At 31.4% G+C, this 15,484-nt stretch overlaps 1 protein-coding gene and 1 pseudogene across 11 annotated transcripts in view; one reads left to right on the top strand and one right to left on the bottom strand.

Annotated features, from left to right (window-relative positions):
- Inos (Inositol-3-phosphate synthase) overlaps nucleotides 1–15,484 on the top strand; it is a 110,750-nt gene that overhangs the window by 78,314 nt on the left and 16,952 nt on the right. For 10 of the 11 annotated variants that reach the window (XM_072894326.1, XM_072894331.1, XM_072894323.1 and 7 more), the window contains one exon: nucleotides 2,694–2,936. The exons of the other annotated variant lie outside the window; for it this stretch is intronic. In XM_072894326.1, coding sequence (XP_072750427.1) covers nucleotides 2,694–2,936 — 243 coding nt within the window. The remainder of the gene's footprint in view (nucleotides 1–2,693; nucleotides 2,937–15,484) is intronic. 11 annotated transcript variants of the gene reach the window in all.
- On the bottom strand, nucleotides 5,400–10,325 carry LOC140666788 (uncharacterized; annotated as a pseudogene).

The raw sequence follows: 15,484 nt of genomic DNA, 5'->3' as shown, positions 1-15,484 counted from the left end.
CTTCATTTGACCTTAAGTAGACGTCTCAAGGTCAAATAAAGGTCATCATTATACGCCAACTTCTATGCTATACAACTTTTATTTGGAAAGTTTTTTTGTAAAATTGCATATTTTCAAAATATTTCTCTGTTAAGATTAAAATGAATCACCCTGTATATGTATACATATACATAATAATAATTCCTCGTAATTCCATGCGCAACATCGACATTGAATTTAATTGGGTGGCTACGAGAATTTTCTGTCATTGCGGAGATATTCTAATATCGAAATTTATTAACCGCACATGAAGGAGATAAATTTATTAAATTATTTTAATAACGATAAATTACTACATAACAATAACTTAACAATAAATTAAATACATAATTTATCAATATTTCAATGTCGATAATTAAATTTAGTACGGTAGCACTTTTAATATGCGACGTGCCTGAGCGCGCGAAGTTTTGTCATGCTAATTGGTCAACTTTAAACTCTTACCATTTGAAAACTATTGTAGCCTCGACATTTTGGTATTAGGATTTTCGTCTCTAAATGACCTCAGGAATCCACCATTAACAGGTGATTCGGTAAGTCTGGGATACCCTGTATATATATGATCCATTTTAATGTATCACCCCCAAAAACTTTTTTATTTTTGATTGTAGAAAAAAATACTTCAGACAAAAGTTGTTTAGTTCGAAGGAGGACATAAGATGGTACCATTGGTTTGACCTTGAATAGTCGTTTGAAGGTCACGTAAAAATCATCTTTAATTTCTTAAATGAAATTTATTATTTTTTATTACATATTCTTCTAACTTACCTCAAAAGCTTTCCAAAACACTATAATACAATATTTTTTAATTAAATCCTTTTCGAGTTATAAGGCTTCAAAGTTGCAATATTTTGACATAAAATACAAGATATCTTGTAAAATATTTATTTTTCGATTATCTTATCCTAATACTTTTATGTACAAAATAATGAGACAAATCAATTGGCGTAATTAAAACACATAATTATGTTAAAATAAAAATGTATAACTGTTAGTTGCAAATTCAGATCTTTTCTTAAAGATAACTATGTGTTTTTTTTAAGACAAAAGTATCCAAGGTCAAATCAATGGTATCATCTTATGTCCCCTTCGAACCAAACAACTTTTGTCTGAAGTATTTTTTTCTACAATCAAAAATAAAAAAGTTTTTGGGGGTGGTACATTAAAATGGGTTACCCTGTATATTATTTTAAAAAGAAGTAAATAAAATTTTAGGAATTATTTTTTTGTGATGAAAATAGATTAAGTTTATCGAAATGTTGTATTAAAAAATATACAATAACAAATAATAATTATAAATAATTATTAATAATAACTAATAATTATTAAAAATGACTAATAATTACTAATAATTGAAGACTTAAAAAATATCTTTTTTTTAAACACAACTATAAACTTGGCAATCGGAGCTATGCGCGGATCTTTTTTTTACATCTCTCACTTCTTTTATAAATTGATTATTAACACATCTTATGCGGGAAGCGACTAAAGTCGTTTTGTACGGGAAAACACCCGCGCAAGATGTGTTAATAAATATATACAAATATACAAGGTGTAATTACCGCCTCACCTCTCTAGGGCAGATAGAGCAGGTCAAACTGAACATAAAAGTCCTGCATCATTTTGCTATTTGCGCAATAATTATTAAACTATTAATTAAAAACGCTCAGCGAACGATATTATATATATATACAAAGTATCCGGTAATAATCGCCCCATCTCTCTAGGACTAATAGAGCAGGTCAAACTCAACATAAAAGTCCTCTACCATTTTGCGATTTGTGCAATAATTATTAAAATATTAATTAAAAACGCTCAACATGTGAGCGCGCGCCGTATAATAGCAATCAGCATATGCTGAGCGTTTTTAATTAATATTTTAATAATTATTGTGAAAATCACAAAATGTTAGAAGACTTTTATGTTTAGTTTGACTTGCTCTATCAGCCCTAGGGAGGTGGGGCGATTATTACCGGACACTTTGTATATATATATATATATATATATATATATATATATATAATATCGTTTGTTGAGCGTTTTTAATTAATAGTTTAATAATTATTGCGCAAATAACAAAATGATGGAGGACTTTTATGTTCAGTTTGACCTGGTCTATCTGCTCTAAAGAAGTGAGGCGGTAATTACTGGACACCCTGTATATGTATATATATATATATATATATATATATATATATATATATATATATATATATATATATATACATACACCTAGATAGAAATACATGATGATCACGTTTCATCATAGTGTGATCGTCATATTAGTACCTTCATCTTAATATCTTTTTGAAGATCATTACATGATTAACATAACATAAGAACAAAATGTACACAAATATATATGATTTATACAATAATTATACATGATATGATGATGATATATCACGTTTCATCACAACGTGATCGTCATAATATTATCACATGAGATATATTTCTGACATCATAATGTGACTGCGCTTTGAGCAGCATATACATATACATCTGTATGCATTTCTGAGATCATATTATACAATATATGTATGCTGAGCACAATATGATATCATTTTTCTATCTGGGTATATACACTTTTTCATTTAAAATTTATTAGCAACCAAGAAACTGAAAGGCCTCTATAATTTATTTAATTTTTTCAGTGTACTTATATCAATGGGTCGCCACAAAATACTTTCGTGCCAGGTGTTCTTCAGCTAGTCGAAAAACAGAAAACATTCATTGGTGGTGACGATTTCAAATCTGGCCAGACAAAACTAAAGTCCGTGCTTGTAGATTTCCTTGTATCGGCCGGCATTAAACCAGTATCGATTGTTAGTTATAACCATTTAGGAAATAATGATGGATATAATTTATCCGCACCACAGCAATTTCATTCAAAAGAGGTATGTGGTAAGAAAGAGAAAAAAGATAACCCTTACTCCCTTACGTATTGTTATTTTTGACACCTTCTAACTGTACAGGTGGGTCAGCGTATTTTTGATAAGTTTATTAATATGTAAAAGTGTTTTAAAAAGTCTGAACAAATGTATATACCTTCTTTGAACATTCTAAAATAATAAATTTGAAAAATAATTTACTTAAATATATTATTTTATGATTATTTGTTTTATTATATAATATTATATAATTATATAATATAATATATATATTATATATAATTGATAATATTATATTATATATAATTATTCGAGAAATTGACATTGTTAGAAAAATCACAGACATAAATGACTCATCAGTACAGAGTAAGGGATAATTATATAGTTTAGGAAGCACATTCAATGATTTTGTTCTTGATATATGTTGTCAAGGTCATCACCTTAAGTAACATTCAAAGGGTTTTAGCAGCCGCTCATTATTTGTTAAAAAGTTATAAAGGAAAACGTTTCGGTAAAAATGCCGAATAGAGGACCCAGCTCCAATAACCTTGACCTTGACATATATTGTCATGACCTTGAGTAACATTCAAAAGGTTTTAGCCGTCGCTTGTTGTTTATTAAAAAATTATAAACAAAAAAGTTTCATAAAAAGCACAATTTTCTCACATCATGTATATTTAATAAAGCACACTTTTAATAAATCTATTTATTTAAATGTGATACATTGAATGCGTGGGTAGGAAGGGACTTCGCCTTTCCCTCTGCATTCCCACCCTACAAAAAGCTAAGCTAATCCAACCTGTGTCTAAGATATGAGATAGATTTTGTTTCGTAACACAGGTTGAGTTAAGTTAGTTATTTTGTGGAGCGGGAGTGCAAAAGGGGCTTCGCCCATTCCCTGTCCACGCATTTAGTGTATCACATTTAAATAAATAGATCCATTAAATGCACGCTTCATTATTATGTGTGAGATGTAAAATTTCATGTAGCATTTTCCGTTTACTTTTTAACACTGAAATTTAACTATTGAAACTTACAACTAGTCATGTTAATGAGTGAAAATCAACTGAGGAAGATTTGTCATAATGGGTTTATACTCTAGCATGAATTATTACTTTACGCAGGTTGGATTAAGTTAGTTTATTGTTGGAGTGGGGGTGTAGGGGGAGAGGTGGAGTCCCTCTCCCCCACGCATGTTTTAATTATCATTGTACGGTATCATATGGGTTTTCAACTTCAAAAATTACGAATTTCATTTAAAATCGAATTAAGTTTTGAAAGTTTCAATTTTTCATGTATTTCAGGTATGAATGGGTATATACCTGGGAAAAAAAGTTGACCATATATGGATTTTGTCAATATTTGATCATGTCTTACTAAGTATAGTCATATATGATATTATATGATAATTAAATAAAATCATATGATATCATATATGGTTTTATTTAATTATCATATTATTATATATATAATATATGACTATACTTGGTAAGACATGATCAGATATTGACAAAATCCATATATGGTCAACTTTATATGAACTTTTTTTTCCGGGTATGTGTAAGCTACATATTCTTTGCTGTAATAAGAAATACAAACTCTCTCATAAAGCTTATAACAGAGAATATACTTTTGATTAATTGAAAATTATGTCCCATTTATGAAACTTTTTTATTTATAATTTTTTAATAAACAATAAGCGACGGCTAAAACCTTTTGAAGGTCAGTCAGAGTGATGACTTTGACAACGTGTCAAAGTCAAGATTATTGAAGGTGTTTCCCCTAAACTATATTATTACCATATATTTAATTATTGCAATATATTAAGGCTCCCGAATCGTCACCTGTTACGTACCGCAACTTTCTCATGCAAATATTTCACGAAAGAGATATCTCGCAAAGAGATATTAAGAGTGTCCTGTGGCTTATGCACATCTAGCGTGAGAAACTGCTGTCTCTTAACAAGACATCTATTCGTGAAATATTTGCGTGGGAAAGTTGCGGTACGTAACATCTCCCCCCTTAAATTACAGATCCTCCTAGATCTGAGATTAATTCGAATATTCTTATAGCTATAAGTTTAACAAAATTACAAGTGACGATATAGTAACTTAACCTAATGTTACAATGACTACATATATAAAGTACATATATAAAGAAAATAAGAAAAAGCGGTTACATTTTTAAAAGTTCTTATTGTACTATGATCGCATATTTTCACAAATGTATTTATATCAAATTTGCAAGTCGACGAGATCGACTTTTTTTTTTTTTTTAAAGTTTCCTGATGTCGATTATTTCTAATCTCCTTAATTTCTATTTTGCGATTCGGTACTGAAGTGAAAGTAACTACGTGTCACGAGTCATTTTGCGGGTGTGAACTATGAATACAGCTTAACCTAACATAATACGATTAATTATAAGATATAAGTTGGTTACAAAGGTAGCGATTGGTGGTGTAAATTTCAGGTGATACAAGATGATATTTTTATGTATTAATTTAGATTTGATAATCGGTAATTTCGAGAGCGGGGACGCTGTCTTCCCGCGCCATGATTATTGTTCTCGCTACACTGAAGTGTTTCATTATCTTTGACGGGTATCAATGCAAGAGTAATTTCTTGTGGTGCGGTTATTACACGTAGTTTACGTTACTGTTGGTTACATTATTATTAAAACAGTTATTGAAATAATGAGTACAGCCTTCTCTAGGTATACAACATAGTCTAAAAATGTTAACGCATTTACTTATTAGTGAACATTTTATGAATATATATGGTGACTAATATTAAAATGTCATATATTATATAATAGAACCAACTCATAGTACTTTCATATAGATTTATTGATCGATGATGCTTACTTATTTCGTCTGTTTCCTTATATAATTCATTCAGGCTAGAGCTTGCTGCTTTTAATAAATTAATGTCCAAATGAGGTACTTTACCGATATTTAATAATTGAAGTTCTGAAACATTTATGTTCTTCTTTTTGATGTCCTCGCATAATTTTTTTATGCTTAGATTAACGTTTGGGATAAAATCTTTTTCAATAGTGTCTTTTATGTTAATGGTTCGACTATGTAGTAAAATATTATCTGAAATAGCATCGCATTTTTGAGATAATGTGATTATTCCGTTCGAATGCAATTGTGTCCGACGTGGTTTGTCATCTAGACATAAAATGTGAAGAGTTTCATGCGGTGCTGAATAAATCCAAGAATTCGCGGATTTCAATTGGTACCAAACAGTATTATGAAGTTTCATTAAACGTATATCACATTCTTTTAATATATTATCTAATCTGGCTGATCTTAACAGTTCTGACTCGCAACTATAAATACCCGTAATCTAGAATAATAAATTTGTTTGTTTACAGATCATCGCGTTGTTAACCTTTTTGCATTTCGCTATGTCTTGATCTGTTAAATGTGTGTATCGTAGTTTATCGGTTCTAAGTCCCATATATGTGTGCGTTGGATTGATAAATGCGTAAACATTTTCTTCATTTTGTTTGATAGGTAGTGGAATTACATTATATAAGGTAAAGTCGGTTTTGTCAAGTAATGGAATTTTGATGATATAAACTAACCTATGGTTTTTATAAAATACATTCAAGTTGCTAGAATCAATTACATATTACATTATTAAATTGATTAGGTACTAGTGTTACAGGTAATCTTCTGTTGTTTATCATATGATGCGAATCTTTTAAATTATTAAATAGTTCTCTAGGAGATAGTATTTTAGGATGGAGTAATCCTCGGCGTGCTAATAATATAGCGTCGGTAAGTATTTCTAGTTCCAATTCATATTCGAGCATCATTTCAGCACATTCTAGTAAATATGAATTTATTTTTGTGTTCATTTCCATTTCAGTTAGTTTATTTGAGTTTTGTAACATATGTGCCTTTAATGTGTTTAAATTAAAATCGATTTCTTTAAATTTTGGATTATTTGCTATAAAAGCATTACTAAAGTTATTATATTAAATAGTTGATTGCATAATACTGATTTGTTTTTTATATAGATTTGTTAATTGTTTTGAATTATTATAAACAAGATCTATCTGTTCATTATAATAATCAGCATCATATGAATCTAATGTGTCGAATAAGATCTTCGAAATTTGTCCTATAAAATTAAAAGCGCCTCGCTTGACTTTCGCACTGCGGTTATTAAGTTGAGGTTTATCGTCGAATCGTCCTATCATATCATTAAGAATTCCTCTGTTTGCTTTTATTGCTGTTAATTTTTGTTCAATGCGTTGCAATTCTTGTAAACCTGAACATGATATATTGAATAAATAAATGAAATCAGTGCTCTCTTAAATATAAATTAAGAACAATAAATTACAAACGGCAATGGAGAGCAAAAACTGTGTAATGATAAAACAAGTTAGGTGATAAGTACCAAATCATATAATTAATCAAACAAAGTAAGGTGTGTTATAATTAATAACGGAAATTTTAACTTTAACATACATATGTCGCAATAACTCTAATAATAAATCCCTGATATCGTAATTATGTAATGCATTTTTGCATCATTACCTAACCAGATATATTAAAACGATAAATGTTTACAGAAAAATTAAAATACAATTAAATATATTACAAATGCGGACGTTTCAAGCTCATTTTTGAGTCTTCTTCAGCGCAATAATTAAAATATAAATGTACAGTTTTAGTAAAACGAGAATTATTAATAATAAATTATAAATGTAAGTGTAATAAAGCTATTAACTTGATTGTTAGGACCATCTCCAATGGGTGTTTTTTAAAAATGTGATAAACAACAGAGTCAACATTACAAAAAAATCACTGACCTTATAATATTGTATGTGAATAGCAATGGTCGTTGAAATCTGCAAATAAGTAATATTTTAACTAAAGTAGCTTATGTCTTAATAATCACTAATGAGTAACTGATAGGCGTTCACTCACTCATTAACAATATATAGTGACGGTTGGTATTAAAATTGGTGACTCGTGTTCTATGGAGTTCGCTCGGATAGTGACAAATAACAATAACAAGCTACGTATATACAGGGTATCCCCGAATTGGCGGATCAACTCTTGTGGGTAGATAGAGCGTGTTAAACTGAAGAAAAAAATCTTATATCATTTTGCTATATTCGCAATAATTAATGAGATATAAATTAATAAAGATCGGCCAATCCGTGCCAATATAAGCGCGCGGCGCGAAGAAACCTCCCAGTTGTTATTTGATACTAGGCGCGCGGCAAGCATAAACGTAGAGCGCACTGTATGTGTCTCTTTCAGTACGCCCTTTGTACGTCCTTTGTACGTGCTTTGTAGAGCGCTCCGCCTACTGTCTTAACGCGCGCCTAGTATCAAGTAACAAGTAGGAGGCTTCTTCGCGCCGCGCGCTTATCCTAGCATGTATTAGCCGATCTTTATTAATTTATATCTCATTAATTATTGCGAATTTAGCAAAATGATATAAGATTTTTCTCTTCAGTTTAACACGTTCTATCTATCCACGAGAGTTGATCCGCCAATTCGGGGACACCCTGTATATAATGTGTTCCCACCACTAGATTTTAGGAAGAGCATTAACAACATTATGATAGACACTCGGTAAATTTTCCGTGTCAATTTGTAAATTTAGACCGTTCTTTTGTCTTTTGATGAACAGCATCTCAGAGATAAGCCTCTTAGTATAAATTGGAGTCTCATCAAGTATCTCAACATCATCCCAGGCAAAATCATGATTTAACTCCCGCCTATGATTAGTAATTACCGAGTTTGTGTTCGTATTGTGATGTATATGTCTTTTATGTTCAGTGATTCTAGTTTTTAACTTACGTAACGTTTGACCAACATATGAGGCGTCACAATGAAGACAGTTTATTTTATAAACGACGTTAGTTTTTGATTCAGTGGGAATGATGTCTTTGTGAGCTCTAATTAATTTATTTATTTTGTTAAGACTATACTGTGCGATTTTCACTCTCGAATTTTTAGTTATGCTATTGAATTTTTCTGTTAATCCTTGTATGTAAGGAATCGTGAAGTAAACCGGTTTCACTGCATTTGGTGTGTTACTAGTGAGGGTATTTTTATTAATAATAGATTTTAATCTTAGTCGGATGACATTAAAAATCAGTTTTAATGGGTAACTATTGTCTAACAGAATTCTGATGATCAATTCAAAATTTTTTTTGTGATATCTAAGATTTGAGAGAAAAATTACTCTGTCTACTAGCCCTATGATTGTGCCTCGTTTTTGGTGGAGTGGGTGATGTGAGAAGTAGTTAAGGTATCTCCTGGAAAAGGTGGGTTTGTGATACCAGTCAAATATTAAATTATTATTTTCCGTCATGAATGTTAAGTCAAGGAAATTAATTTTATGATCCTTCTCTACTTCAATAGTGAACTGCAATCTAACATGTTGTGAATTAAAAATATTAAGCGTGTATTCAATAGAGTCTGAGGGAACAGCCATGATTATGTCATCCACGAATCTAAAATAAAACGGAGGATTAAAATGTAAAGTGTTCAAAGCTTTCATCTCTAAGTCTTGCATAACTATGTCCGCTATAATGGGTGATAATGGTGAGCCCATGGGAGTCCCAAATGTTTGTCTATATATAACGTTATTAAATGTAAAAAACGTATAGTTTAAAATCATCCTGATCCCATTTAAAAACTCAACTTCAGAAAATTCACAGTTATTGCTTAAAAATTGCCATCTGTTTGAAATGCTGTCAAGCGCTAAATTTAATGGAATATTAGTAAAGAGTGAGGTCACATCTAATGAAATAAATTTCATATCGTCATCTATGCGGGTGTTATTCAACTTATTAACAATGTCATAACTATTCTTCACATAACTAAGAGGCTTCAGAAAATTATTAACCATGATATATTGTTTCCGTAGAGATTGTAGCATAAAATCTCGATCTTATGTACGTAAAATTTTAGTACATTTTCCTTTTCTTCTAACGGTGCAAGATTGACATAACTAATGAATTTCCAATAGTCTCTAAAAATAAGAAGATCACCGACACTTTCAAAGACTCCGGGTAGGCGTGCTAATGGTTGATTGGTAAAGGCCTCGAAAAAGTTCGAACTAATTAGCATCATCATTCTGTAATGGGAAATATGCACGTTTCAGTTTATTAACATGTAAAATTTGATTTCTGTTGCCTCTCTTAATTTCATAATTAACGTCATTTATTTTGCGTATAACTTGAAATGGTTCATCATATTGATCTGTCAATTTTCTACTACCATTCTGATTGTTTCGTGAAGTACATAAAACGTATTCTCTTGGATCTAATATTAAAGGTTTCACGCGTCTATCATAATATTGTTTCGCGGATTCTTTTGCTTTCTGGAGATTTTCCTCCGCGCACTTTTTTAAATAGGATAATCTATCAACCAAATCTGCAAGAAAGTCTCTATGTGTAATTCTCTGTCGTGGTTCGCTGAGTTTACAGGGTAATCGTGGTTTACGACCAAAAATTAATTCGTAAGGAGATATCTTTGTTCCTTCATGATACGAGGTGTTATATGAAAACATCGCAACATCTAGAGATGAATCCCAATTACTTGTTGTTGGTTAATATAAGGCTTTAAATATTCGGCTAACACATGGTGTGAGCGTTCCAACGATCCGTTTGATTGCGGATGATAAACGCTAGTTTTAATCTGTTTTATTTTAAAGATTTTTGCAATTTCCTTCATTATTTCACCTGAGATATTACTACCTTGATCAGACAATAATTCCTCCGGCGAGCCAAAAGTGTAGATATATTATTAACAATTATATTAGCTATGGTTGTGCTGTTTGTGTCAGGTAACGGATACGCTGTGCAGAATTTCGTCAATTGATCTTGTAGTTAATATATATTTATTACCATTTTCTGTTTGTGGTAAGGGCCCTACAATATCTATTGCGACTTTTTGAAATGCCTCATGTGGTGTATCAGTAATTAACATAGGAGCTCTTGTTTTTACACGGACCAATTTTCGTTTTTGGCAATCTTGACATGCTTTTACATAGTTTTTAACATTTTGTTTTATACCATCCCATGAATAATATTGCTGTATTTGTTTTAAAGTTTTAGTGACACCTTTATGGCCGCTGATTTTTGAGTTGTGTAGTTCTTTGAGTATGTCTTGTTTCAAGTGTGGATTCGTAATCTCTTCAGTTAAAGATTCGAGTAAAAATACTTGTATTGGTGTGTCTTTGAACCAATAAGTATTTAATCATTTGAGTTATTTTTATTCTATTAGTAGTGTCTCCTATGGGTGCTATTGATATTGTTTTTTGATTGTGTTCTATAGGATATTCTTTTAATTTGACTAAATAATTGAAAATAGTTTCTGGATTTATGGATGCTTGTTTATTTTCCCGCGTAATTAGATTTATTTCGATTGAATGTTTCTTTTTTATTATATCGATATTCCTTGGTGTAAGTGTTAAGTCCTCAGCTTTATTATCATTGGTTTTAGACAACGTAATTTTTATTTTAGGAGAAGGGATTGCTTCCGTTACTAATAATCCTTTTATTTTACCCGAAGTTTGTGGGATGATATTATCTGTTTTCCATAGTGAATCATTTAATGCGTGTTGTAAGAATAAACTATAAGTAAGATTTTCGTTATTACTGCTCGAAGCTTTAGTTTGTAAAACTAATATTTGAGGTATTCTAGAAAGAGCATCCGCATTAGTATTTCGTTTTCCTTCTTTATATAGAACTTCATAATCGTATTCTTCCAGTTTCAATCGCCAACGCATTAAACGAGATGATCGATCTTTAACATTAAAAAGCCAAACTAATGGTTTATGGTCAGTAATTATTTTAAATCTTTTACCATATAAGCATAGTCAAAAATGCTTTGTTGCCCATACGATGGCTAAGAGTTCTTTTTCCGTAGTGTCGTAATTACGTTCTGCTTTATTGAGCGTTCTAGAAGCATAGGCGGTTGGAAGATCATTTCCTATCTTTCCTTGTGATAAAATTGTACCGATTCCTTCATCGCTAGCATCCGTAGTTAATATAAATTCTTTATTAAGATCTGGATATTGCAAAATAGGTTGAGTAAGCCAGTTAAAATCTTTGATAAAACGTCGATAATAACCAACGAGGCCTAAGAATTGTCTAAGTTCTTTATGATTTCTTGAAACGGAATATTGTTTTACTGCTTGCACTTTTTCTGGATTAGGTTTTACTCCTTTGTCTGAAATTATATGGCCTAAATAAATCAATTCTTTTTTAAAAAATTCGCATTTATCTGGTTGCAAGCTAAGACCGGCTTCTTTTAATCGTTCAAAAAGTTGATTAAGTTTTTGTTTATGTTCTTCTAAAGATTCTGCATAAATGACAATATCGTCTAAATAAATAAAACAAACATTTCCTTGTAAACCTGCTAAAACATTATCCATTAAACGTTGGAATGTTGCAGGGGCATTCTTTAATCCAAAGGGCATCTTTTTATATTCAAAATGACCGTTAGGTGTGCTAAAAGCTGTTTTTATTGAATCTTGCGGACTCATCGGAATTTGGTGAAAACCCGACGCTAAATCGAAACACGAAAAATATCTGGCTTTTCCCAATTGATCTAAAATGTCTGTTATATTAGGCAAGAGATAAGCATCGTCGATAGTTTTATTATTTAATTTACGAAAATCTATCACTAATCTCCATCTTTTGTTACCATTAGCATCCGCTTTCTTTGGTACCACCCATAATGGTGAATTAAATGGTGAAAGAGACGGTTGAATAATATCTTATTCAAGTAATTTGTTAATTTGTTGTTTAATCTCCTGCTTGTGGATAGGTGAGTATCTATATTGTTTAACGGCTATAGGAGCGTTATCCGTAGTAGGGATAGAATGTGCGATTCGATTTGTTCCTTTTAATTTGTCTCCCGGTAAATGAAATATGTTGTTATAATTTCCTATCGTAGGTAATATAGAAAGTTGTTCTTCTTCATTCAAGTGATTTAATCTTAAATTTTCCTTTAATAGTCTTAATCTAGCCGTTAGATTATTTGAGATCACTGAATTAATTACGCATGCAGGGCTGTCCCTCGGGCTCGTGTTGATTAACACTGGCTCTACGTCGATTATGGGTGTCTCGATATTCAATTCTTTTTCTGTCGTGTTAATTACATATGTATGTATATTACCGTTAATTACTTTTACGATGCTATCTATAAGAAATACGCCGTTTGATATTTCTTGCCGATTTATTAATCCGTCATTAATATTATTTTGTTTAGCTTTAATTATACATGAGCATATGCTTCTAGCCGGTAATGTCGACATATTACTATATTCTAATAAATATATTAATAAATATATAAATTTATTATTTCGTATAGTAACCGTTTGTTTTTCAAAGTCTATTTTTGCATTTTCGAGACGTAAAAAAGTTGATCTGATAATTCCTTGTTCTCTCAATGGAAATTTACTCGGTGAAATCCATGATTGCCGTTTTCTGAATTTACATATACAGTTCCGAGAGTTTGCTGATTTTCTTCCGTTATGCCCTGTATTTCGACTTTTCTATCTTGATATATCTAATAAGAATCTAATTTCGACTTTTCTATCTTGATATATCTAATAAGAATCTAATAAGAATTTGTCCGTTGGATTTCTGAGCTCACCGAAAGGGATTGAGATGACGTTTCGGGAATTTGTTCGGATTGTGTATGTTCGAGCTCTGTTTCGATCAGGTGGATCGGATTTGCACGGCTCGATGATTGACCCTGGCGTTGCACGCCTGTCGCTTGGCCTTGATAATTTAAATTATTGTTAGGTTGATTATTACTATTATGGCGATAATTATTTGAATTACTTGATCTATACCGATTATCGTTATTTTGCCCGTTATTTATTGGGTGTCTATTGGTTTGTACATTAAATCTATTTTCAGAATTATTGTCGAAATTTTGCACAGGATTAAATTCACGTCTATTATAATTATGTTGAAAATTTGGATTTGAATTTCCGTTTCGGTTCTGTGTATGAAAAATTTTTATCCTGCATTCATTTTCAGAATGCCTGATTTTTTTACAATAATTACAAGTTATAGTTTGAACATTAGATTTATTAACTTTAAATCTTTCTGCGTGATATTGTGATTTTCGTATGAATCTGACTGCACTTTCTATTGCTTTTTCTAATGTATTAAATTTTTGTGCTAAGAGATATGTTTGTGTAATCCGCCCAAAAAGTTATCTATTAATTTATCAGTGGCAAAAACTCTTAATCCTGTTCTTGCTGCTGGATCAGAATAATTAGAAATTGCAATAATCATTTCAGAATTTAATTTCCTTACTTTGGTAATATAGTTTTCAATGGATTCATCTCTATTTTGCCTGAGATTATTTATTTTGAGTTTCCAATGATCAAAAGTTTTGTAATTGCCGAGTTCTTTTTCCAACGCGTTACATAATTCGTCGAGATTCGTTATCGTATATAAGGATCTAACTAGTGCGGCTTCGCCTGTTAATTTTGTTTGGAGGATTGCTCTGAAAAAGAATGTTCTTTCGACCGGTTCGACTAATTCGAGAATTCCTTTACAGTCGAATATAAATAGATGTGTTGGGATATTTTTACGGTTAAAAACTGGTAAAAGTGTTAAACTAATCCGAACAGAAAAATAACTATTATTTGACGAAACAGAAGATCTATGACTGTGGCTCGTCTCGTCTTGTCTTTGCGTAAAATCTGCCGCTTGATCGTTCATGATTATCGATTTTATCTTAATGTAAATTTAAATTCTAAGCTGCTATTTCTTAAACTACTATTTTCTAAACTACCTTCTTCGGAACTATCTGTATTATAATGCGTTTTAGGATTTCTGTAGTTCATTAGCTTACAGTAATACAGCGTATAACATCATTACTGGGGCTGGGGAATGTTTGACGCTGCTCCAAGATGCTGTTGACTCGAAGTCCAATGAAGTAGCCCTTTTACGTATCGGCCGTCCACGAAGTTTCGTTGTTGTCGTTCGGAAAGGTTCCGGGATGCTTCGTCTTCTTCTTCGCTCGTTGTATTTCTGCAGCGTCTGCCTGACTTTTTACCTTGTATATTAAGCAGTGATTTGCCAAGGTTTTATCGATGGGTAGACCACGAAATTATTGCACCTATTGCTGCACTTGTTAAACAGGAACAGTTAGCGTTAGTCTTCGGTCTTCTACTTCAATGTTGCGCTGTACGGCTTGTAAGGTTTTCTCGAATTCAGACTTCTCCGCTCGTATTCTTCTTTCATGCTTTATTTCGACTTCGTACTTTATGTAAATAACGAAATGAAATGTTGGTAACGATTTGTCTTCTGGATAACTGGGTATCGCTGCCACCAATCGCGCCAAATAAAGTCTTGTAACTAGATAACTGTACCTTTTTATTCATTACGTCGCGTTTAGCACGTAACACACCGCGGTCATATTGAAATCGTGACGTCATAAGCGAGAAATAATATTCTGAGAATTCTTCCATTTTTAAATAAAAAGATATTTCAATGAAACAACACTATAGAGCGCTTCATTTGTAAAATACTTCGAAAACTAA

This window comes from Anoplolepis gracilipes, chromosome 6, assembly GCF_047496725.1.
Source record: "Anoplolepis gracilipes chromosome 6, ASM4749672v1, whole genome shotgun sequence".
In the NCBI taxonomy this organism is placed as follows: Eukaryota; Metazoa; Arthropoda; class Insecta; order Hymenoptera; family Formicidae; genus Anoplolepis; species Anoplolepis gracilipes.
This window is presented reverse-complemented; position numbering and strand designations above follow the sequence as displayed.